The 25,494-nt window shown below is 38.4% G+C and overlaps 1 protein-coding gene across 4 annotated transcripts; it reads left to right on the forward strand.

Moving 5' to 3' along the window:
* rasa2 (RAS p21 protein activator 2) lies at positions 1 to 25,265 on the forward strand. Of its 4 annotated transcripts, none has more exons than XM_086080867.1 (24): positions 2 to 187; positions 4,778 to 4,901; positions 7,219 to 7,322; positions 7,394 to 7,488; positions 8,865 to 8,941; positions 12,050 to 12,133; positions 12,894 to 12,966; positions 13,072 to 13,148; positions 13,599 to 13,700; positions 15,361 to 15,514; positions 15,622 to 15,872; positions 16,193 to 16,307; positions 16,421 to 16,495; positions 17,728 to 17,851; positions 18,167 to 18,273; positions 18,367 to 18,450; positions 18,674 to 18,751; positions 18,840 to 18,913; positions 19,156 to 19,262; positions 21,039 to 21,121; positions 21,250 to 21,458; positions 21,687 to 21,790; positions 22,855 to 23,035; positions 23,111 to 25,265. In XM_086080867.1, the coding sequence occupies exons 1-24, from the start codon at positions 130 to 132 to the stop codon at positions 23,139 to 23,141; spliced, it is 2,571 nt and encodes an 856-aa protein (XP_085936993.1). In that variant the 5' UTR covers positions 2 to 129; the 3' UTR covers positions 23,142 to 25,265. The 4 variants fall into 4 exon arrangements, with proteins under 4 accessions (XP_085936991.1, XP_085936992.1, XP_085936993.1 ...); XM_086080868.1 differs by having other exon boundaries at positions 15,724 to 15,872; XM_086080865.1 differs by having other exon boundaries at positions 1 to 187; positions 13,072 to 13,700.
* Positions 25,266 to 25,494: the final 229 nt, after the last annotated feature.

Raw genomic sequence — 25,494 nt, forward strand, 5'->3', positions numbered from 1 at the left:
GCTGTAGGGAGCCTGACGTAACGCGGCAGTAGGGCTGGTTCGCTCCCACTCTGCCTGCCTGCATTCATAAACGGATATGATAAAGCGGCGCTGAATACACCGGAGTAGCGACAACGGTCAGCTCTCACCATGGCGGAAGAGGACGACGTGAGGATTCGGATTCTACAAAGCCTGCGTGGTAAAATATGTAAGTCTGGTCTCAGAGCTGATATATTTTCTCTCTCGGTCCGAGTGGCCGCGGGTAACAAGCTAGCAGTAGCGAGAGGCAAAGCCGGAGGGGCGCGGCGTGCTATCTTCCGTCGGGGGCAGAGACAGCCTGTTCATCGGCTCCTTCTACCGGTTGCTAGTTAACGTCAAGTTAGCGGTGGCGTGCTAGCTGCGGCTACTAGCTGCGGATCATTTCATTCATGAAGCGCGTTCCCATTGAGATGTCGGAGCCACGGCAACTGTTCAAATAGCGCATTATTTATAAAACGGAACTCCGATTGCTTATTTGGCCTCTGGTTTTGACTTCAGGTGCTTCGTTGGGCAAATCACATTTGGAGGCAAATCAGGCTAGCCTATTTTTAAGTTACCATTTCAGTAGCTAGCGTTAGCAGTCATAATTGACAGTATTTAGAGCGATCGCGTTGAAAACAAACGACTCTGACAGGCGGCGAGTGAACCGATTATTTATGAGTTCCCACTGTTCCCCCATTCAATGTTGTCTTGACTAGTTCACATACAGCCTTATTTGAGTTGGTATGAAAGCACTAACCTGATAATAATTTTTTTCGACACACTCCGTAATTTATTACTCTTTTGTACGACCCGACTTGTTAAAAAAAAAAAAACATCCTTCAACGTCTAGACACTCTAGAGCAGGGGTGGCCAAGTTCGGTCCTCGAGAGTCACTATCCAGCCTGTTTTCCATGTTTCTTCCCACTAACACCTGATTCAAGATCAGGATCGTTATCAGGCTTCTGCAAAGCGTGCTGATGAGCTGGACATTAGATTCAGCTGCGCTGAAGGAGCGATACATGGAAAACAGGCAGGATAGGGGCTCTCTAGGACCTAACTTGGCCACCCCTGCTTAAGAGTAGTTGCATGATGTAGAGATTGGAAAGACTGACCTGTAAATAAGCCTTAGCGTTAATTTATGGTGGCTGAGAAGTATAAACAAAATTATAAAAATTAAGTCACATGGCACAAAACTAAAATGACCCCTCACAAAGCTAAAAACAAAATTGCATAGCAGGTTTTGAAACTATAAACACGTTTAGTAACTCCAACAAATGTTATATTAAAAAAAAAAACTAATGAAAAGGGTAGATACAGGAAGTATAAAACTTATGTCAATTAAACATTTGACAATAGTAGAAGATCCGTTTTAGGTTTCACCCTTTTTGTTCACAACAACTGTGTCGTCAAGCCATTTTTGTCAGTAGGCCTACTGTGCTAAAAGTTAGAATTTTAAAACAACATTATTAGGGGTGTTAAAAAAAATCGATTCGGCAATATATCGCAATATTACAGCGTGCAATTCTCGTATCGATTCAATATGCGGCCGAATCGATGTTTAAACATACATTTTTGATGGAAAGATTCAACAAGACGTCTTACTTGGAGTAAGGGTTCACAATTTAAGCATGGAAGAATGTTATATTAATGGAATATTAAGCCTTAATATTTTTATTTCAATGCTGTTCAACATGAAACAGATTGCAACCTGTTTGTTAAATACTAAACCTTATCAAGATGGAGAATATCATCACTATTTGCACACCATCACAGTTCAAGGAAAACACATTTCAATTTTCATTTTCAGGAGCAATACACAAAGCATTTGATCAAAATACAACAAAGGACAGGAAATATTTAGACATATTCTGTATCATAAATGACAGTTATATGGTAAATATCGCCAACCAATTTTGACTCCCTTTATAGTAAGCTCATCAAGTTGGCTACACATGATTTATTAAAACGAAGTGAGGAATAAGCGGTTTGGATAATGGATGGATAAATGATTGAGGTACTTTCATCTACACAGTGTCTTGGATGTCTTTGGTTACCTTTATCAAAGTACAGTGGCTCCTTGAGATACAAGTTTTAAAACTGTCAAAGTCTATTAAAGGGATCAAACCAAGGTATGCAAGGCATAATAGTTAACATGGCGTTGTGAATCAATGTTTTTATTTTTTACATCGATGCATATTTTAAGCAGTTTACATTGATATTACATCCCTATTCAGAATACATGACTGTGATTATTGTCATATTATCTGTCTGCTTGTGTCGTTATAACACCCCCATATGAAAAATCATTCGTTAGCCTTTCTTTGGCGTTCCATTATGTTTTAGCATTAAGATAGCAGAATTTAAGGCAAACAAATATGGTTGTTTTAAATACACAAGGTAGAATTCTCTTATTTTTGTTTGTTTTGACAATAAACTTCCACTGGGACTTATATTAAAGAGATTGAAGTCTATTTTTTTATTGTTCACTATCTGCCAAACTGTTTCTTATGGATTGAGTTCAGTGCCATTCTACAGCGCTTGTGTCTCGGTTTTTATCCTCCCACGTCAAAGATCAAGATAGGCCGAACAACAGCTCGTACCTCAAAACTCGTAAATCAGGTCACTAATATCTCCAATGTAATATGAATGTTGATGTTTTTAAATGTGGCATTATAAAACATGCTGTTTTGCTTGACTATGCACTTTTAACTGGACAATCGTTTCAGTTTCAAGCCTTTGTGTTAACGTCGCCATGTGTACATTTTCGGGAGTTTGTAAAATATTTTGTAAATTGAAAGTAAACTTAATTAAATAAGCATTTCAAAACTTGTAAGTTTGGGTTGGTGTAGTTGAACACCACACTACAAGAAGTTCTTGGTTTGAATCGATGCAAGGTCTTATTCTGATGTCTATCTTCACAGCCCTGTGACGTTTATGCGGACCTTACGTAATAAAAAAACACAAAAAAAAACAAAGGCTTAAACTCAAAAGCATTGGAGCAAAACAAGACAGCAAGTGTCAGTTTCACTACTATGAATTAATCAGCTAAGCAGAACAAAATAGAGGAACTATAATGTCATGTAACTCACTTTGCCATCTTATGAAACAGCATTCTTCCACATTGAACCGATGTTCATTTTCCTCTTTCATACACAATTCTTTAGCGGTTAATCATCTGTGATAGTATATTTCAGATCATCCATTAAACCTGACGCTGTGCAAAATAATGAATGATTTAAGGAATAGCTGCCTTGGCTGCAGGTTATTACGGGGTGACGTGCTAATGAGTTCTGATGTCAATAAAAACACATGATAATCCAAATTGGAATTAATTGACTTGTTACCAATCATTCCTAAACCAACCAGCAACTGTAACTTTTCCTAAATTGGTCTGCACCAGTTCTTAAGATTAGTGCAGGACCAATTTAGACATCCGTTTCTGTGCCTCTAGGCCTCTAATCCCTTTAGTCCATATCTGACTTGCTGTGAAGGTATTGACAGCGTTGTATCTTTTAGTTTTCATCTTTGACCACTTTCTATTTAGTTTTTTTTTTTTTCATTCTCTGTTTTTCATTCATGAGTGTATTGCAAAGAAACAAACACAAAAACATGTCCTGTAATCTCGGTCTGTCTACATGCAGCAGGTAGGTGTGCAGAAAGTGTGTATGTTGCAAAGCATAGTTACCAACACAAATGGTTTTGCTGAGGAAGTCTGTTTTATGTTGTTAACCACACAAGTCTCAACAACATCATCTAGCAACTTCTAGACTCCATCGGAAACTGCGCCAGGGTCATGTTAGTAGACTTCAGCTCTGATTTAAACTCCATCCTCCCAGCTCCACTCCAGGACAAGCTCTCCCAGCCCAACATGCCCGACTCCCTCGGCCAGTGGATCACAGACTTACTGGCGGACTGGAAGCAACAACGTGCGGCTGGAAAAGACTCATGGACACAAGGACCATTAGCACAGAAGCCCTTCCAGGCTGTGTATTTCTCACTTTTGTGAACACCACCACCCTCATTGGGCTTATCTCAGATGGTGATGAGTCTGCCTACAGGAGTTGGGGCCAACCAGATGATTATGGAATTCTCTTGCCTGGAACAGCAACTACAATGAAAACAGCAGGGGCCCTAAAATTGAACCCTATGGAACACCACACGACAGTGGGGCAGAGTGCGATTCAGTGCAGCCAAGGGCTAACAATGAAAGTTCAGTCTGCAAAATAGGATCTAAACCTCTCTAGAACACTACCACTAATACCCACTTGGAACAGCTAGGCTATATGCAGTTTATTATGCTTCCACCAAAAAATAAATTTGACTTCTTCGGTGTCTTGCTACCTGATTAGCTATCATTCCGTTCCTCATAACAACAATACTGAGTTCTAAAGCTTGGATGTGCTTGTTAATGACACCACGCAATAAGACATTGAACATGCTTAACCTTTATGATTGTTGACCATGGCCATTTTCTGATTTGATTTGGCAGGGGGGGGGTCCGAACACTCATAAAGCACTTAACACCACAAGATAATTTGTTCGTGTCAGCTTCTCTATCCATCAGCTAATCAGAGTTTTGCCAATTGGTGGGAATGGTCTTAATATTTGGCCAGGTTGTTCTTGTGTGTGTGTGTGTGTGTGTGTGTACCCTGTTTTGTGAAGCCTGACTCAACAGCGCCTCTGTTGTTTACAGCCTAGTACTACGTTCAATTTTGTTCAAGAAGAAAGGATGCCGTAATAAATAATAGAATAAGATGTGTTTCTTATTGTGATGCAGGTGAAGCTAAAAACCTGGGTCCAGTCTCGGGCCCAAACCGACAAAGGGATATTTGTACCTTTTGCACCATCAGCCTGGATCAGGAGGAGGTGTTCCGAACCAAGGTGTTTGACAAAAGTGTCAGGTAAGCAGGTTAAATTCTGTATAATGGGAATTCAAACGTTAAAACTGGGCTACAGTTTTCCATAATGGCTATGTGTTTCGTGATTCTTGTCATTTAGCCTTAATTTGTTGCCGTCCATATGTTGTGAGTGTTTCGGTGATTTGTAAACTGTGTTCATTACCTTTCACTTCTTTGTATTATGTTCTTCTGAAACCTGGTGCCTACTCTTCTTTAGTGTGTCTATTCAGCATTAAACATAAATTGTTAGTTTTAACGGGTCAAAAATGCAATATTGCAGTGTGGCATTTGTATATTTGATTCAGTTTAGTCACCTTTTTATCCATGCTTCTTAACTACTTTTTTGTCACTTAAACAGAATATTAGCAACTTACCTTTTAAAGCAGAAATACTGCACTGTAATTGTACTCCACTTTACTTGCAAAATGTGCAATGCATGTGAAAATATGAAAGATGTGTTACATGTCTGTTACATTGCACATACAGTATATACAGAAATTATTTTCCGAAAAGTATCGTACGCCTCTTGTAACATAGGCCTTCTCTATGTATTTTATTTTACATCACCTGTTTTTTCTGTTCTGATTTCTGTGCTGGTTGAAAGAATTTTACACTCTCAGAGGAAGTGTGTGTCCTCCCACGCTCACCCCTGTATTTCTCTCTCCACTACATCTGCCTCTGTTAAAGCAGTTAATAGTCACTCTTCAGCATCCCTCTGTGTATTTTAGTTGTTGCTCCCTTACTGTTCCCTATTGCATTTGGCTGCTACTTCTGATGCTCTTAACTTTGTAGGGAAACTACGTCTGGCAATAGTCATACACTTATCTTTTATTTCCCTGATTACTTAGAAGCCTGTATGACAACATAAGAGATGGTGTAGTGGCAGTATGGATAATGCGTGGACGGAATGGGGGACAACATAGGCACATTTGTTTTTGATGATGACGAGTGAGTCATGCTTATCTGATAGTTTGTCCTCCAAGATGTACTAAACTGTACAATAATCATTGATGGACTGAGCAAGGTTTGCACAGCAGAAGTAAGTAATGAATATTCTTGTAAGCATAAGTTGCGACAATGGGGTGAAACTGATTCAATAAAGTGTTCACATTGGATTTTAGATTCTCACCGGGCTTTTGCGCATCAGGTTTACAGGCCTTATTCACAGGTTTAAGTTAAGCGACTTCAAAATGGTTGTTAAAGGGCTATAATTATGATATGAAGCTAGTTGTGACCTGCTTGTCAATGGTGCGTTGTATGTATCACTATGTTTTCAGTCCAGCTCCAAGTACAGAAATAACAATCCTTCCTATAATGAGTCATTAATAATCCCTCTGTAGTCCACCTTCTGTTCAGTTCATAGACGATAATACAGTAAGATATTACTGTAACATTACAACGGCATTGAAACAGTATTCCTTGTAAACATTAGGTCATAATTAGCTGTGTTTTTGGATCAGCTGGCATGAATAATTAAGATGTATTTTAAATAGGGAGTCATCTGAATACTATCGATTATGGGGGGAAATGACAAGTAATAGTTATTTTATCAATCATATATATTATGTTTAGCATGAGGGGAGCATCTGTCACTAAATCTTCGAATTTCTCGTTGTGTGTCATATCACACAGAATAATAGCATATTTATAACATAGCGTGACTTTAGCTCGACTTTTTAGAGTATCAATGTTACAATTGACCGCCATCTTAGTGGAATTTTCTTCTTCTTTTTTTTTATTAAAAAGGAATAAACACTTAAAATCCTCCATAACAAATCCATTCACGAAAAACAATTGACTGAAGAAGTCAATTTCTCCAGAACCATCGTCCAATCTTCAAAAATTTTGATGTGTTTCGTACTCAGGTTGAAGACTCCACATTTTGCAAGACTGTCGTTTTTGGCAACTCTCGTCATGTTGTTACTTTTAGCAGATGTTACATTCTTTAGAGTAGACCACAAACTAGTTGAGACCAATATAAACTGTAACTCTGCCGATTGTAGCCACACACTAGCTTCCATTTTGCCTCAGTTGCTTCAAGATATGCTCAATGGATCAGTTCTGCATAACAGATCAATTATTTAATTAATATGCCCGCCCCTAATGGTATGTTTTTGACTGAAAGGCATTTGGCCAGTTGAATGATGAACTTTCTCTTGAAAATGTAAAAAAATACTAATAATGCATTCTAATCCCTATTTATATTGCTCGTCAATGAATGGGCTACACCCTCCAACACATGACACCTTTTACCAAGCACATTTGTACACAAAAACAAGAATGGATGGATTGTAAATGGATTCTCTGCCTTTACTTCCAGCCCTTTCTACGGTGAAGACTTCTACTTTGAGATCCCACGGCCATTTCAGTGTTTATCATTTTATGTTTATGCCAAGAGTGTGTTCCAAAGGGATTTACCAGTTGGTAAGTCAATATATTATGCTAGCTTAGTTTGGTGGAGTTACAGTTCAATGCATTCTTATTTGTCTTTTCAGGTAAAGTGTCAATTCGAAAGGATGACTTGTGTAAATACAAAGGGAAGGAGCACTGGTTTAGCCTTCAGCCTGTGGACCCAAACTCGGAGGTTCAGGTAAATGTCTCTCCGGATGTATTGAATGTAGCATTTCCTCATGAATGTGTAACCGCTCTCATTTGACCATAATTGTAAAAACTCTAAAGCTATTGGTTATAATTGCATTCTTCTTCTTCTTGTATGTCATGTTTTGAAACTGTGGGGCCTTGAGAATTAAATTCCAATCACACATCTTGCAAATTGACAATAAAAGCAGGCCATGTCATATCTTAGTGATTAAAAAAAAAAAGTTCTCTCCTCAGGAGGCATACAGCCTACTGCACCGCAACAATACAAGCAGGAAGTTACTTGTTTGTAACATTTGCAAACATTTCCATTAAGGTTTAGTATTTTTTTTTCGAATTGAAAATGCCATTGTTCTAGTTTGTATGCTGTATATAGGCCATGCATGCGTGTCTCTGTTTTACGGTATATTGTATTTATTTTGATCAAAGCGGTTATTGTGTTCTGTGCAACGGCACCACCACTGTACTGCTGTTGCTATCGCGCTGACTTAAACTGCCGTTAGCCCACGCCGGACTATTCTGGGTTTGTGCCGCTTCACTGATTCACTCGCAGACACGCTCAACTGCAAAGGTACATCGGAAAAGGATCGAGGTGTTATTTTAATGCCTCCTCTGGTTTGGCTCTTCGGGCATAAAACCTTGGTGGCTGTGTTGGCTCAAATTCAAATACGTCTGATAATGAAAATAATGTGAGGAACAGTTTGAGACAAGCCATCTTTCTGTCACATTCACTAAAAGCAGTTATAAGTGACTGGCTTAATTTGCTTGTCATTTAATTGTTTGTTGAATACTTAAAGAGCGCTGAACATATACTGGCTTTAAGTTCAATCATGCAGTAAAATAGCTTCACAAAGGTAAAGTGTGGAACTGCAGAGACGGTGCACGTGTGTGGGCGTCTTGTTTGTCTCTATCTCTCACTCTTATCCTTGTCTCTCGCTCTTTTTCTTTTACTTGTTCTTTTGCTCTCTGGCACTTCCGAAAGCCTTCACCACATCCGATGTTTGTGAGTGATGACAAAATCCACAGCTGTGGTGGCTTTTATCACACACACTGTACCTTCTTGAACCTTAGATTTTGCGACAGAGAGGTAGTGCTGTGTTACAGGCCAAACTTTTAGTTAAGGAGTAACAACAATTGTTACAAAAATAGGAAGGCTGGAAGAATGGTCTTCACCAGTTAGACTACTGATAGACAGTAGATTGTTTAAGAAGTTTATCGGGTCTGGTTAGTGGTTACAGGGTGACATTTGAAGAATGGTATCCATTTTATTTCATGGACTCAAATAAAAGAACAATGAATACTGTACACTGAATCATAACTCGCTGATCTAACTTTTCACCGGCCACACCTTGTCCTCCTGTCTAACAGGGCAAGGTTCATCTAGAGATGAGACTGAATGAAGTGATCACAGAGAACGGCTCAGTGGGTCAGCATTTACTTGTGCAGTGAGTATTTACACTCAATACACTCAAACTTTCAACCTTCTTATGTCGTAATTGTGTTTCAACTTTTTTTTCTTATCATTTCACAAAATATTAATATCCATATACACTGTATAAGGGTTGAATATATTCACCCTTTGAAAATGGAGCGTTCAGTTTTGATTTATACTGCCAGAGAGGTATTTATTTCACAATATAATTAGTCTATTGTGGTGTAGTTGCAGTAGTGTACAACTATATTGCAATATACTGCAGAGTTGTACACTGGGGGTGGCGTGGCTCAGTGGTAGAGTGTAGGGGTGTGAATTGCCTAGTACCTGGCGATTCAATTCGTATTACGATTCATAAGTCACAATTCGATACAGATTAATCCCGATACGAATCTATAAATTGCTCGTTGCGATTTTTTTATTTATTTTTTTTACTCAAATTTAGAAAATACTAATCAGTAAACTTGTACATGTACACTGTAAGATTTGTATGAAAATGTATTTATTTATCTGAAAATTCAGACTTATAACTGAGCCACTGTATTTAACAAACAGGTTGCAGTCTGTTTCATGTTTGAACAGCACTGAAATAAAATATTAAGGCTTAATGTCCCATTAATATTCCATTCTTTCATGCTTAATGTGTGAATCCTAACTCTAAGTAAGACGTTTTGTTGAATATTCCCATAAAAAAAAAAGTTTAAAAATCGATTTCGGCCGCATATCGAATAGATTCGAGAATTGCGCACTGTAATATCGCGATATATTGCCGAATCGATTTTTTCTAACACCCCTAGTAGAGTGGTTGTCTCCTTACCCAGAGTTTGTGGGTTTCGATGCCATGCCATTGTGGCCACGTCGAAGTAGGGCTGGGCAATAAATCAAAAAATTTCGATAGATCGCCATTTTAAAAATCCATTCGTTGAAAATTTGCTAAATCGTGACATTGAATTTTGTCTTCTAGATTATTTAAAGCGGTTGTTCTTATGTTCTGTTACATCCAGCTGTTTTTGTGAGTTGTAATTTTGCACAAGTGGCAGAATGCTGGATGGGTGGTACAAGACATGTTTATAGTACAATAGCTACCAACTACTTAATTGTGGCATTTAAGCACAAACTATGAATGTTATCTTTATGTTAATACTGATCTAGAATCAGTATACATTATTGTTGTCTGAACATTTTGCACAGGAATTATTTTTGAATAAAGGAAATCTTTCAATAAATGTTTACTGGGTTTATTAGATTAAAATCGATTAAAATCGTAATCGTCCTAAATGACTGCAAAAATCGAGAATTTATTTTTTGGCCATATCGCCCAGCTACGTATATTTGACCAAGATACTGAACCCCCAGTTGCTCCTGATGCTGTGTCATCAGTAGGTGAATAAGTAGCGCTTTGAGGGCCTTGAAAAGCGCTTTATATTATAAATGACGTACCATTTACCACTACAGTACTGTCTGCAATAAAAGTACTGTTTAATAAATATGCTTCTATGACAGTGTCACAAACCAGAGGTGGGCAATCTCGGTCCTCGAGGGCCGGAGTCCCTGCAGGTTTTGGAGGTTTCTCACTTCCAACACAAGCTGATTCCAATCAACAGGATCGTTATCAGTCTTATGCAGAGCTTGCTGATGAGCTGATCATATATCAGCTGTGTTGGAGAAGGGTAACATGCAAAACCTGCAGGACTCCGGCCCTCGATGCCCACCTCTGCTCTAAACTAACATTATTGTAGTATTAGATTCAGATCTGGTTTTGGTCATCATATTTTGCATGTGGTCATAATATTGTGAGTTAAAATCATAACAGAAAATAAGTGCCTAAGTTGTGGTGTTCATCTCCTAAACAAACTTTTTTTTTTAAGGAGTTGTATTTTTATTTATTCGGCTAAATCCACAAATTCTCCTTTTGCTGATATTTTCATCTTGAATATAATACAATACACCTTAAATAAATATTTAATGGCATGTTACGTTGATGTGTTCATAGGCAAGCACTCACTAAAGGATGAATAAAACTTACATCCAAGTGAGTAATGGTCAGACCATGTTCAGTTCTTACTTGTTGTTTGCACTCCCCCTTTCATAATCGGAGAGCAGGGTAATGAGGAGGAAGTGATGGTGCCTGGGCAGGAAGCCTGCAAGCGCTGTGATTTTTTTTTCTTTCTTCGTAGCTGTCATTCTGTCTCACTCACTCCAGTTTATTTGCTTAAACTGTCACCTGCTCACTGTCACCTCTCCAATGCACATGCATTGATGACTACAGGTGTAAAATAAATAAGTTTGAGCTCATAAACCGCACGCATCTGCAAGTCATGCTGTCACTGTGTGACTAATCACTCGAGATGATCACAGCAGACAGCAGTGTGGTGGATGAAGAAATAGACAATGGAGACTTGGGGGAATATTGTCATGGCACCAAGGAACATTGTGCACAAACAACCTGGCCTTCTCTCGACATGTCTTCTCCCTTTTGCCCTCACTTAGTTTGTGAAGGGCTGAATTCATTCTTACTCCCCAGTGACCCCTGCTTAGCAGCCACATCCTGTTTAGGGTTCAGACAGTGTCTGTTTGTTTTCACCTGCAACACCTTTGAAAAAAGTCACGGCCCCTGAGCAACACAAGTCATACATAAGGGCAAAGTGACACTAATTGGCGAACACACTGCCACTTTTTCAATGTATGCTTCTTTTTTATGTTATTCACAGTTTTAATGGTACCGTTATAAGGACTTTCCTAAATATGTTACTCATTTCAATGGGGGGGGGGGGGCATTTTTAATCGTTATTTAAATACTATGCAGTGACAAAGATTCTAAATCTAAAAATTACTACCATTTCGAAATACAAAAAAATGAGCGGGGAACTTTATTGTAATGAAATATTACTGAAGAACTACCATTTATGACAAACAGAAGTGGGCAAGGCCGTAGAGCAAAATTTGGGCTCAGTAGTCGGCAAATAGGAGGTTTCTATTGCTGCTTTCATCTTGTGCCATATAACATATTTTTAACTCTACCTTTAATAATGTCTTGACAAAGTAGTCAATAGCCAACATGTTTTTTTTTGTATAATAGTTGTTTACGATTGTCCCTTCATTTTCTTTCTGACATCTGCAGAATAATAGAGTGCCAGGGGCTGCCGCTAATCAGTGGGCAGATCTGTGACCCGTATGCCACCGTGTCACTAGTTGGACCTGCCAGGTAACTTTTGTAAAAAAAAATCGTAAGGAAGATGTTTTTCTTCACAATTTTCAAACATTCTTAATAACATGACATGTTTTTGTCAAAAATATTCCAAGGATCCAGAATTACAGCACACCTTTCGTTCTCTTTTTAGAGCCTTGTTGAAATTGGACAGTTTTGGGAATGTGCCCGTCTCTTGCAAATGAGCCACTGCTAATATCACACTTGATGGGTGGCAGACAATTTATAAACCAAAGTTTTTGTACAAAAGCAATTTCGAGTCAATCTTCTATTACTGTATGCGTCCCACTTCAAATGTGAAAGAGAGGTAATAATATGCTGCATATGTGGCTGCCTTTCAGATGGTTGTTTGTAATAAAAAAATAAATAGAATAAAACAGGAAGAAAATAATAATCCGTATGTGTATACCAGGCCTTAGTTCAGCTTTGGATGACAATTTTGAAATTTATAGTCCTTGAAGGCCTGAGTCCTGCATGTTTTTGAGGTTTCTCTACTCCAACACACCTGATTCAATGATCAGGATCATAATCAGGCTCCTGCAGAGCTTGCTGTTGAGCTTAAATATGAATCAGCTGTGTTCAACGTGGGAAACCTCTAAAACATGCAGGACCGGACTTTGACACCACTTAAATGTAGCAATTAAGAGACCCAAAAAATAACAAGAAAAATAAAATGTAGATATTTGAAAGTCATCGATTTCCCCACACCAGAATTTGTTTTTAATAAAAAAAACAATTAATTAACTTCTCCCTTCAGGTCTGACCAAAAGAAAACAAAGGTCAAGAAGAAAACCAGCAACCCTCTTTTTGAAGAGACTTTCTTCTTTGAGGTAAATCTGGAACATTTTAGAACCCATTACAGGCATGCGATGTTCCACTTAAAGTGTTTAATTTGTTGAATGAATAAGTTTAATAAATGGCATTTTAATCTTCAGGTTACACGATCCAGCAGTTACAACAAAAAATCACATTTCCAAGTGGAGGAAGAAGACATCGAAAAGCTAGAGATCAAGTTAGTTCATTTTTCATCCTATCTTTACATTTATATATATGTATATCCTCCCAAAATAAAAGTTTTCCCTTTTAAGTCATTTGCAAAAAGTACTGAAGTACTGAAAAAGAATTTGCATCGCGCATATACTGTGCTGATAGAGAGCCTTGGTTTCTGGTTAAGGATATGTGGGCCTTCAATCCCAATGGACCCGTACGTAACACACGGGGTAAGACTAGACTATTTCAAAGGTAAAACGTCATGCATGGTTTTGAGGTTTGGATTTGAAGTGGTACTGTTGCATGGTTATTTGATTGGCTTTTGTACATCAAGACAAAAAGATGTGTTGAAACCACCATTTAATATTTTTGAGGCTTTTGATTTATTGATTTTTTTTTTGACTCATTGGTTGTGTCGAGGATGCACGTACAGTATCTTCCTTACTCTAACTTGCACCTCATACCTTTGCAGAGTTGATTTGTGGAATAATGAGAATCTGGCTCAAGATGTATTTCTGGGGGAAACTCGGGTGCCTGTCAAGATCCTGAGAAATAATCACATCCATAAAGCGTGGTAAGGACACCGCGGAACAAAAGTATTCTACACGTTAAATTCTGGTGTTATTTTTAGATTCCGCTGTTGTCAACATACTACAGTATATACCAGCTTGTCTGTAGCTATTTAAACAGAATCAATGTCCCAGTGTCGTCTGGTGCCCAGACCCGAGCCTGTGTGCGCCTTTTTATAATGAGCTGAACAGTAGTTTTAGTAATTCATACAAACACAGCTGTAACCAAAAGTGGAAGAGAGGTATGTGAAGATGCCTCATTCATTTGCTCCTTGGAGAGCATCATCAAGCAAGAACTCATGAGATTAAGACTAAACTATTACTTCTGATTGTATTATTTCATTCCAACGCCATTTTGTGAATATAAATTGCAGATATTATGGCTAATACTATGGCCACATCCAATATGGCCGACGTGCTGACATATCGCACAGAAAGGGCTGCAGCTGAAATATAAAACAAAGAAAAGAGAAGCCTAACTACATTTTCTCCCATTCCCCCCTGTATGACCCGGGATAAAATGAGTAATGTTGTCCCTCCTCATTTGCCATACTGTGCATGGGCCAGTCTAGCCAATGTCACACACTCTTGTCATTTACACATCTGTCTTCTGCAGACATGTCTGTAAATTATATTACACACGTCTATTACACAGTGCCACACAAAAATAAAAAAGGCACATTTGCCTGTGCAAACAATATATATTCATTTCGAGAGATGCATACCTCTAGTGGTGGGGCACAAGCATCTTGGCAGCTCAGTGTGGCCAATGCAAATTACCAGTTCACTTTATTCCATAGCACTTAAATACTGTATCATTTATTGGACATTTAATATCATACAATCTACACATGTTCAAGTGTGATGAATACAGTTAATCATGCGTTCTCAGTTTTGTACCTGTTTTGTTTTAGGTCTGTCTTAAACAAATCTTTTTAGAATCGATTATCCGATTGATTATTTTTTTCATTATTCGGGTAATCGCTGAAAAGCAAATCTCATTCTTTGCTCCCTGTTAACGTGTAAAGTCATGACGACTGACACAAGGCTTTAGCCTGTTTTAGTGCAAATTTACTTAAAAAGCACCCACCCACGTGAGCTGCACTTTGTGAGGCATTAAATTGGCACTCACACAAGCGTCATTTGTAAAATGAAGGTCAAGGTTTATTTATATAGAACGTTTAAAATGCACTGAACGCTTCCCAAAGTGCTGCACATGTTAAAGATATAATTATGAAAAAACGCAATAGAGAAGAAAAACTACAAATACCACCCCAAACTCCATCTATCATTAATATTCCTACTAGGAAATCACCACTGACTTGTCCTTACAGTGAACGCGGAACAGGATAAATGGTTCGCAGCATCGCAAATATGTTTTTTTAAATGATTAAAGTTTTTAGGCAGAAATTTTTGTGTTTACCAGTTTTGTGGTTGACTTAATCTGAGTTAGCTGACTTATTTTTTTCCCTCCAGGCGTACTGTTTTTCTAGACTGCAGTATTTCTCGTTTCTTTTTCTTACCTAGGACTCTGATGTTATGTGTCAACACGTTAAGACTTTGAACTCTCACCTCACCACATAGGAAATGTGATTTGATGACTGACTGGTAATAAACTGGTTTGTACTCTCATCACAACAAACGAAGTATCTCTGGTTTTATTAGGTATCTTCTTCAACCAAAAGGGAACGGAAACAAGTCTAAATTTGATGATTTGGGATCCTTGCGGTTAAAGCTGGCCTACGTAGAAGACACAGTGCTGCCATCTGCCTGCTACATACCACTCTGCAACTTGCTGCTCAAATCTCCAGATGTGAAGGTAGGATAATGTAAAGCCTTAGAATTTTTTTGTGAAATGTTTTTATGCTGCAACTTGCCTTTTTCCCCGCGTAATACAATCACTGTTTGTTTGTTTGAATTTCACAGAATATCTTTTCTTCAGCTCTCTCTCCAAGGGACACCCCCATACAGTCACGTCAGTTTTTATTCACCCCGTCACATTCTCCTCTTCCTCTTCCATCCTTTCAGCCCATCTCGGCATCAGCAGCACACATCCTGGGGGACATTTGCAGAGAGCGATACGAGGCTGTTTTGCCCATGGTTCGACTGCTGCTGCATCATAATCGATTTGTGCCTTTTGTCTCTGCTGTGGCAGCATTGGAGTTGGACAACACTCAGTGAGAACTTTGCATATTTGTATCACAAATACGCAGTAGTGTCTGGCTATCAGCGTCCATGATAAATGTTGTGTTGCATTTGTACTGCCTAATATTTATTTTTTTCGTACTATTTAAAAACCATTGTGTTGATATAGTATCTTTTAGCACCTTTCTATAGGCTTTAGAGCTTCAAGGGAAATTCTGGGTTGAGTTTTTCAATATTTCATTTGTCCAGATTAATTCATAAAAAGAAAAAAAATCTGTAACTTTTTCTACGTGTATACTATGTAACAAACGATGCGAAGCAGTCAAAACTACATTAACTCTTGTCTATACAGGGAGGCTAACACTATCTTCCGTGGCAACTCACTGGCAACGCGCTGCATTGATGACATGATGAAGATTGTGGGAAAGAATTACCTTGCTGTTACGCTGAAGCCTGTCATAGATGAGGTACAAGAAAATACACACACAACGTTGGAGTTTGTCACTGAGCAGTCATTTTTAAACTTTTTATTTCACCATCTTTGTAAAAATGTCTCAAATAGTTCTCTTTCCTGTCATAGATCTGTGAGTCCAATAAAACCTGTGAGATTGACCCCAATAAACTAAAAGAAGGAGACAATGTGGAGGTAAACAAGGTAAATATTAACTTATCTAACAAACTTTGGGACTTTCATGGTATTTATTTGCTACCAACATATAGTTCCAGACTACAAAAAATATGAACAATAAAATAATGAAGAAATATGGTACACCTCACTGAGTGGAGGTGTTTGTGTGTCCCAATTAATTAGAAGCTAGGTTTTTCTGAGTCCTACGTAGGACCAGACAAAGCATGGCTCAAAAGGCCCCTATAATGATTACAACTATTAGGAAAATGTTTTCCCATGCCCATATCTGGTACACCAGGCCACCTAATGTATGTGTGGCTCGAAGGCAAGCGTCCGGGAATCAGGCCTGCACCTTGGGGCCCGGTTGGGATCAACCCGAAAGGACAATGTGGGTCTCCCTTATCATGTGCTCGCCACCTGTGAGAGGAGCCATAAGGGTCGGGTGCAATGTGACCTAGGTGGCGGTCAAAGGCGGGGACCTTGTCGGTCCAATCTCCACTACAGAAGCTGGCTCTAGGGATGTGGAATATCACTTCTCTGGCAGCGAAGAAGTTCTGACTAGACAGTCCATCATCATAGGCTCGCCTCGAAACACAGCTTGGGTAACAGTCCTCTTGAGATGGGTTGTACAAGATTTCCCAAAGGCTCTGAATCTTGTGGGGCTGTCCTGGTTGATGAGCCTCTACAACATGGCATGGACATCAGGGACGGTGCCTCTGGATTGGCAGACCGTGCTGGTGGAGGTTTTGTTCTACCTACAGGGGGATCCCACTGCTCAGCCTTCTTGGTCATGTGTATTCAGTGGTGCTGGAAAGGAGGGCCCGCCAGGAAGTCTAATCACAGATTCAGGAGAAGCAGTCCGTTTTTTGTACTGGCCATTTAACAGTGGAAGCATCTGGAAGCATTACAACTTTGACTTTTCACTGTGACATGAGCACTCATTTGTACTGTACAGTTGTGCTTGAAAGTTTAAAAACTTATGAGCGCACTGCATGGTGAGAAAAAGCCTTAATGCCCATAAAATCCAAAATACTCTGTGCTATTATTTTGCTATTTTCAGAGGTTGAAGTTGATGTGTAGCGGTGTGCATGTGAATATTGGTGACAATTCAAAGCATCGTTAAGGGACATCTAACTTTTGTATATTTACAGTTGTGCTCATAAGTTTACATACCAAAAGGGTATGTAAAATTTCAAGCACAACTGTACCACTCGTTATCACAAGTTTACAAAATCACACACGTGTTATTCTTTCTGTAGGAGAACCTACAGGTTTATGTCCAGAAAGTCTTCTCCTCAATCACTCAGTCTAATGCCAACTGCCCTCCATCAATGTGTGCTGTCTTCAGGTCATTGAGACACTTGGCCTGCAAGCGTTTTCCAGGTAAATAAATCCAAACCCTTCGTGCATGTCTTATCTTTGGCAAATCAGAATGTAATTACAGAAAATTCATCTTACATGTTGAGTTTCCCATGCTGTGTCTGTTAAATTGCCCAACATTGTAGTTTGATGATAGTGGTTGCAATTACCGACGAGCATAAATAACTTCTAATCGTAATGTTTATTTGTAAAAACAAAGCAAGTTTACTCCAAAGCCTCAAGTTTAGCTCTTCACTGTGTCAAGCTCAAGAAATATTAATAATGCAATTAAGATGATTTCATTAACTTGTTTTGGAAACTCGTGTTGTCTCTCATCAGCTGACCCTCATGTCCAGTATTCGGCTGTGAGCAGCTTTGTGTTCTTGCGCTTCTTTGCTGTTGCCGTTTTTTCACCACACACTTTCCAGCTCCGCTCACATCATCCAGTAAGTTCACAGCACTAGTAATGTAAATGACCATCTAATGGGTGGGCTAAAAAATACTAAGATACTTTCCCAATAAATGTTGCTGAATTCTAGGATCCTGAGATCACTCGCACGCTCACTCTCATCTCAAAAACCATCCAGACTCTGGGCAGCTGGGGCAGTTTGTCAAAAAAATTGGTAAGCGACATTGTTCTATTGTATTTAGAAATGCTGATAAAAACATTAAAGGTCTTTAAAGTAAAGGATGAAGAGGGCTGTTGTTCCACTGACCAGGGCTTGGAATAGATGTTTTTGGAAAGACTGAATAGTGTTGAAATTAAAATGAGAATGAGAATAAATTTTTCTTAGTTCACAGTATTTTTTTTTTCACACGATGTTCTTATCCCTCCCGCTCTTTCAGTCTAGTTTCAAAGAATCATACATGTATGACTTCTTCAAATCATTCCAAGAAGATAAGTGCATTGAAAAAGTAAAAAAGGTATTTTTCTCTCATATATATCCATTTGGTCCTCATATGTTTCTTATTAATAGTCTAAAAACTGCATTTTGTTCTTCTCTGCTTGTAGTTTCTTGATGAAATATCTTCAAACATCAGCAAAGAGTCAAGTGGCTTGGAAGATGCAGTGGTTCTAAAGGAGGGGTGAGTGTTCTTTTTGAGAGCCATGCAGTCTGATCAGAGCTAGTTTTGTTGTCACTGTTTAGTTGAATAATTGTATTGTAAATATAAATTACATTGCAAAATGTATTCTAGTTTATAGTCTCTAGACTTTGCAAATGAATTGACATATCCTGTATATTTGGAAGTGTAGTTGTATTCACAGTAAAAGGAAGCAGCACAAGTAGGTGAATTGAAAGTGAAAGGTCATTCTGGTGACTCTTTAGGGAAGTACAAAAACGGGCCCAGGGGAGAAAACGTCTTGGCAAGAAAAACTTCAAAAAGCGATGGCTTCGAGTGACAAACAGAGAACTTTCTTACCACAAACATAAAGGTAAGAGATGTATATTCTTCATGTCGACACAACACAGCATTTTATGTGGCTTTTTATAGCAAATTGTCTACTTTATTGCTAAAATCCAAAATTGCTAAATGTCTTCACTTTTAGTAACTTTTCATGTTACCAAACCCCTTAAAAAAAATACTCAACAGTACTTGAATAAACTATTTCCTTGACTTTGAATTTCAAAACTAGTCATCCATTATTTGTTGTGTATATCAAATAAAAGTTGACCATATAGTTTTACAATCATAATGGCCCTCTGAAACAAATACAATTGCAGACTACAACTAGAAAATGCAATTTCTGGAGAAATTGCATGTGAAGGCTGTAAGGCTGAATGAAAACAGTGGAATGATTTGGAATGATGCACAATGACCTGGAAAGAGCTAAACAATTGAAAGTTGGGACGGTTAGAATCGGTGAATAAATGTAGAAATTACAGCAGGAAAAAAAGGGAAAAAAAGGGGTATGGTGTGAAGAATCAAGTAGGGACTGGAGTAAGGTATTCAGAATCAAGTAGGGAATGGACTGAATGATCATCCCTAAAGGGGAATTGTGGGTAAGGCGTGAATATTTGGAATAAAATTAATTGATCCAATCATAATGTGAATATTTTGAATATGTTCAAATTAGAATCACAAAAATCTAATTAATTATGTGAAGTAACTGATGAAGAATCAATTAGAAAATGGGGTAAGGTTTGAAGAATCAAGAAGGGAATGGACTTAATAATTATCCCTAAAGTGAAAGGAATAAGTTAAATGTTTCTAATGTTACTTTAAGATGATGTAAATGTGTAATGTTGAATCTGCCATTGGAAATGGATGGGGAATAGTAGGGTACAAAATTGGGAATTATGGGTAAGGTGTGACTATTTGGAATTAAATAAATGGATCCAATCATAACGTGAATATTTGGAATATGTTCAAATTGGAATCACTAAAATCAGATGAATTATGTGAATGGGGTAAGGTTTGAAGAATCAATTAGAAAATGGGGTAAGGTTTGAAGAATCAAGTTGTGAATGGACTAATCATCATCCTTAAAGTTAAAGGAATGAGTTAAATGTTTTGAATGTCACTTTGAAATTATATAAATGTAGAATCTCCCATTAAGAATGAATAGGGAAAATTAGGGTACAAAATCGGGAATTTGGGGTAAGGCGTGAATATTTGGAATATAAAAAATGCAAGCACCCATGGCATACATTTTTGGAATATGTTATAATCGGAATGACGAGAATCAGATGAATTATGTGGAAGTAGATAGATGCCGAAAAAGTGGGAAGTTTGAAGTATAGGAATAACATATGTGTGAAGGACACAGCCTTCACACTATGAGGCCAGTGACAAAAACGGCTAGATGATCATCTCCACATATTTGAGTAGCACTTTGCCAGAGGGTTATTCTTAGTGTCACCAGTAGATGGCATCATATCAGGCTTCAATATCTGAGCCAGTGGGGTGGCTTGAAATTATTTTTATTACACTATACAGGTTTGGTCAATTGTGTTTGTATTCAGTCATTGTGGAAGTTGCATGAAAATGGGATCGCTTTAAAAAAAAAATTATATATATATATATATATAGATAGAAAAATAACAACAATAACTTGTAAAGCTTTTTGGTAAAAATACAATTTTAAGCTTAAAATATTTTTCTTTTTTAACTTTAATTGTGCAAACAGATACACAGAGATAGATACAAATGTGAGTTTTTGAATGTACTGCTGCCCGTTATTTCCCTGACAATAAATTCTGCTTCTTAGGAAAAGAGGCCGTCTGTATCATCAATGTGAAAAATATCCAGGCAGTGGAGAAACTTGACGAAAGTGCCTTTAACCGTAAAAATGTAAGCCAGTTCCCTTCTGACCCATATTTGCTTGACAAGTGACAGATCCTTAAAAAGAAGAATGACATTTTTATTATTATCTTCTTTACCAGTGTGACTACAGAATGAAAAAGTTTCTGCTGTGTCAGATGTTTCAGGTAGTTCATGCAGAGAAGCAGCTGTACGTACAGGCAGGCAATTGTGTGGAAGCCTGCGAGTGGCTGGATGTTCTAGGCCAAGTCAGTCGCTGTAACGAAGGCCGCTTGGCCACTTTTCATCCATCCAACTACAGTGGCGGCTCCTGGCAGTGCTGTAAAAGCCAAAGTAGCAGCTCGCCAGGCTGTAAGCCCTGCACCATGTGAGTCTTTCGCCAAATTTTGTTGTTTACGCCATTTAGATCCAAAACACTAAGGAAAAAATGTTCATGACTATATGAATGTCTATTATTTGGTTGGAAAGCAGTACATGATTATAGAAAAGGTTAGTTAGGTTTTTGTTGAAAAACGGCCACAAAAGGCATCAGCTTGTGTACCTACTGTTGTTTCTCATCTCGTCAAGTCTCTCAATTTGACCTCTACTGTTTCAGCACTTTGCAGGCCAACCTGCAGCTGGACATCGACTGTGATCGGGAAACGGAAAGGATTTTCTCTCTGCTGTCTGCAAATGACACCAAGCTGCAAAACATGGAGGGTTAGTGTCAAAGCTTATTGAATCAATGCAGTCTTCCTGAAGTACTGAGACGGCATCAGGGTCACTGTTCTCTGTAAAAATGCAGTGAAACAAACGTCGGTTGGACGCAGAAGATGCTGGGATTAAACAGCTAGGTAGCATTAGCATTTAATGTTGACAGCAAGCTTCAACCTTTATATCTCAAGTACACACTCACTCATCGCCTATCTCAATGTTGCATAATCTTTCTTGACTGATTTAAAGTAAAACCGCCGCTACTGTATATCATAGTGTTTCTTGCTTACTCCTCCACTATTTAGATGCGTTGAAGCTCGTTATAGGTGTTACGATGGTATGTCTCTCTTCCATTTTTAATTGCCTTTTTCTTGACATTTTTATCACATTAGTTTACTTTTTGCAGTACAATATTGTTGAAGCTATTCAACAGTAATTGTACCGGTAATTGTATTTATTGTATATAATTGAATTGCTTGACTTTCAATTAAAAAAACAAAAACAGGAGAAATGGGGGTGTTGTAAAGCTTTTGATGTGTTTTTTCAATGAAACTGAAGGAGTTGAAGTTCAATGAATAGTTTTAAATGATACAAAGACAATTGGTGAAATGCCCTGAGGTGGGCGCAATAATGAATTTTGTGCCTCCTTCATCTTTAAAGGCACTCAGAAATTGATGCAAACTGACAAGAACAGGTCTGGCAGACCCAAAGCCACAACAGAATCAGAAGATGAGTTTCTAAGGGTGCACTCACACTTGGGCCATTTCTTCCGTACCGTACTAAAGCCTGATTGGCTTTAGTACGCCCTAAAAGTCAACAGCTTACATGATGGGCGCTTCACAGGACAACAGCTGCAAGTTTACTTTACAGCTTAGTGGTGGAGTATGCAAGTGGAAAGGATGGTAGCTACTTGTGTGACATCAACTGTCAAACATTGGGGAGCTTGATGGTCTAAGACTGTTATTGATTGTGAGCTGTGAACTGTGTCTCGGTCAAATCTGAGGACAGCAGAATAATGTACAACGGCCCTTTAAAAGTGCATTCCACAACCTTGTGTCTGCTCGACTTAGATGCGTGTGCCAGCTTGGCAGTGTACCAAGGCCCCCAGCGAGAGCAGGAGGAATACTCCAAGTTTACCATTCAGGAGCCCAAAGAGACCTTTCAGACGCTCAAACAGCTCCGAAACATTATGGTCGAGCTTCAGCGGCAGCATGAGATCCGAAGTGACGCCACGGCGCTGTATGGCAGTTTGTGAGTGATTGCCGCTCGGCTTGCTCCGCTTCAAGAAAATCGAATTATTTTTAAAGTCTGCTGTTTATTTTTCAGAGACAACCCAATAGTGGGAAAAACGTCCTAGGCTGGCCGGGCCTGTACACCAGCAAGAAGGCACCAGTGACACAGGTCGGGTGGATGTTCTTCAGGAGTCCCAGTGAAGGAAGCCCAACGTGTGTCCCGAAAGAAGGAGGAGGAGGAGCTTTGACTCCCAGTCCGCGTTGCAGCTTGGACGCCCCCTAAGAACAGCAAGTTACCTTGTTCTCGACCCCCTTTTTGGTATCCGCATCTTTTATGTCGTCTCCCCTTCGCCTTGTAGTTCTTTTATAAAGAGCCCCCTTCATAGTTCCTGTCCACAGCTGTGTGAGTAGGCTGCTATTTTAAATGTATTCACTCAGTTTTCGAAGAACGGCTGTGAGGATGGGTCTTTCTAAAAACACTATGATGTTTGAGCATCCTTCCACCTCTGAACAAATGTGTACATTTTCCAAGGTACGGAGGGGAAAAGCCAATCTGCCTTTCTTTGGATGTTCTTTGGCATCCGGACATGCTGAGGGAATCAATAATGCAAAAGCACTTTAATAATATTTCTCCAAATGAGAAACTGATTACTCGATACTTGGTGTATCAGCGTTCCCCATTTTGATCAGTTCCATGATCCGGATTTTGTGTTTTCAACCCTGTGTATAGTAACATTTATAGCTGGTTGATTTTTTATATTTTTCTTGACCAAAGATAATTTCATACCTTTAACTTGAAAAACAAAATTAATGTATTTTGAATACAACTATTTTAAAAGTGGAAATAAATATAATATCTATATATTTGTGTGATATGTACGTTTTTAATAACATATCCTTTACTTTTTCATGACCTGTGGCAGGCAGATAGCATGGATGTGATTAATTTAATTTTTTTACCTGTTTGTAGCTCTTATTGGTACGAGAGCACAAGTATCTCAACGCATGATGAAGGAAATCCAAACACTTTTGAACATAACCGCAGACAATCTCTGTAATGAACACATTTCTTTCGAGCACCAATGGAAGGATCTGTTGATGTTTCTGCCGCAGCTTCACTGCCACAACAGACAAAAATCCAAAAAGGGAAACAAATGTCAAGCAACCAAATCCTGATATTTGAAAGCACATCATTTTTCAAAACGAATTGGTGTCAGTGAAATAAGGCTCAACTTTTTATACTGCATTCTCCTAACCCAGTTGTTAGCAGCATCAGTGGTGCAGTCCATCTTATTATTTTATGGTCTGGCACTTGTTCATCAGCTCCCCACATGAAGCAATGTTGAAAAGATGAAACTTGAATTTGTTATTGAACGTGTGAGTATGGGATAAACATTATTTTTTTTTATTTTTTTTTTGTAGGTTTATTGTAAACTTTGGTTGTGGTCCGTCAATTTTTCTCAAATATGTCTTTTATATTTAATGCAAAACCCTTATTTTGTATGCCCCCTGCCCTCCTGTCTTTTTTTTTTTTTTAATACTATTGATGTCATGTGTTTCTCTGCTGGTAGAACACCTTGCTGACTCTTTTTTACGGGCTGCGTTCTTTTGCAGACTACAAGGGAAAACCTAACTATTGAGACATAACATTTCAAACTCGGTCACTGTATTATTGCACATGAACGCTTCTGTAGTTTTAAGAAGGGACCATAGTCTAGTGGCTTTAGTAAAACACCCTAAAATTGTGTGTTTCTATTCTGTTCCTGTAAGTCCATATGAGGTACCGTCTGGTTTTAAAAGAACATGTCTGTCACTTTCATGTTGAGGTCAGTGTGTGGATAAAATACAGCAACTGCCATTTTTGCCATATTCATAGCAATATTGACAAATTCAAATGGAAAAAAATATGAACTGGCCAAATAAATCCAGATGTGAGTTAACGTCCACATCTGCTATGAGTCTTGTGTTTCAGAGAGTCAAAACAAGGTCCAGTTGCATTTGCGACAGAATAAAAAAAATCATTTTAAAGCACTATTGATGGGATTTGAGAGAATACTGCTATTAAATATGTTGAATTCCTCTGTGCCAATTGTTGTTTGTTGGATGTAGTTCACTTCTCAAGGCACAGCTCATTGCTTCTGAATGTCTCCATAAATGTCCCTTTTTTATACACAAATGTTTTATTTTCTTTACTTGGTCTTTTTGTGTCAATTTAAACAAATGTACAATAAACATTCTGCCAAAGCTTCTCCTACTTGTGGAACTTCACCAGACACACATCTACAATGTTGTCGTAGTTTGTTTGTATGATGCATTCAGTTCGTCTGGCAGGGTTCATTTCATTTGAATTGAAAAACTTTGGAATTAGTCATTAATAGTTATCAGCTCAGCCTATTGTGTCGAAGTAATTAATCCATCCTGAAGACTGAGACAATTTAGAAATAAATCATGCCACTATTAATCACCAATTAATTTACA

The sequence above is a fragment of the Leptonotus elevatus genome, chromosome 7 (genome assembly GCF_054856555.1).
Source record: "Leptonotus elevatus isolate MCC_2025b chromosome 7, RoL_Lele_1.0, whole genome shotgun sequence".
Lineage (NCBI taxonomy): Eukaryota > Metazoa > Chordata > Actinopteri > Syngnathiformes > Syngnathidae > Leptonotus > Leptonotus elevatus.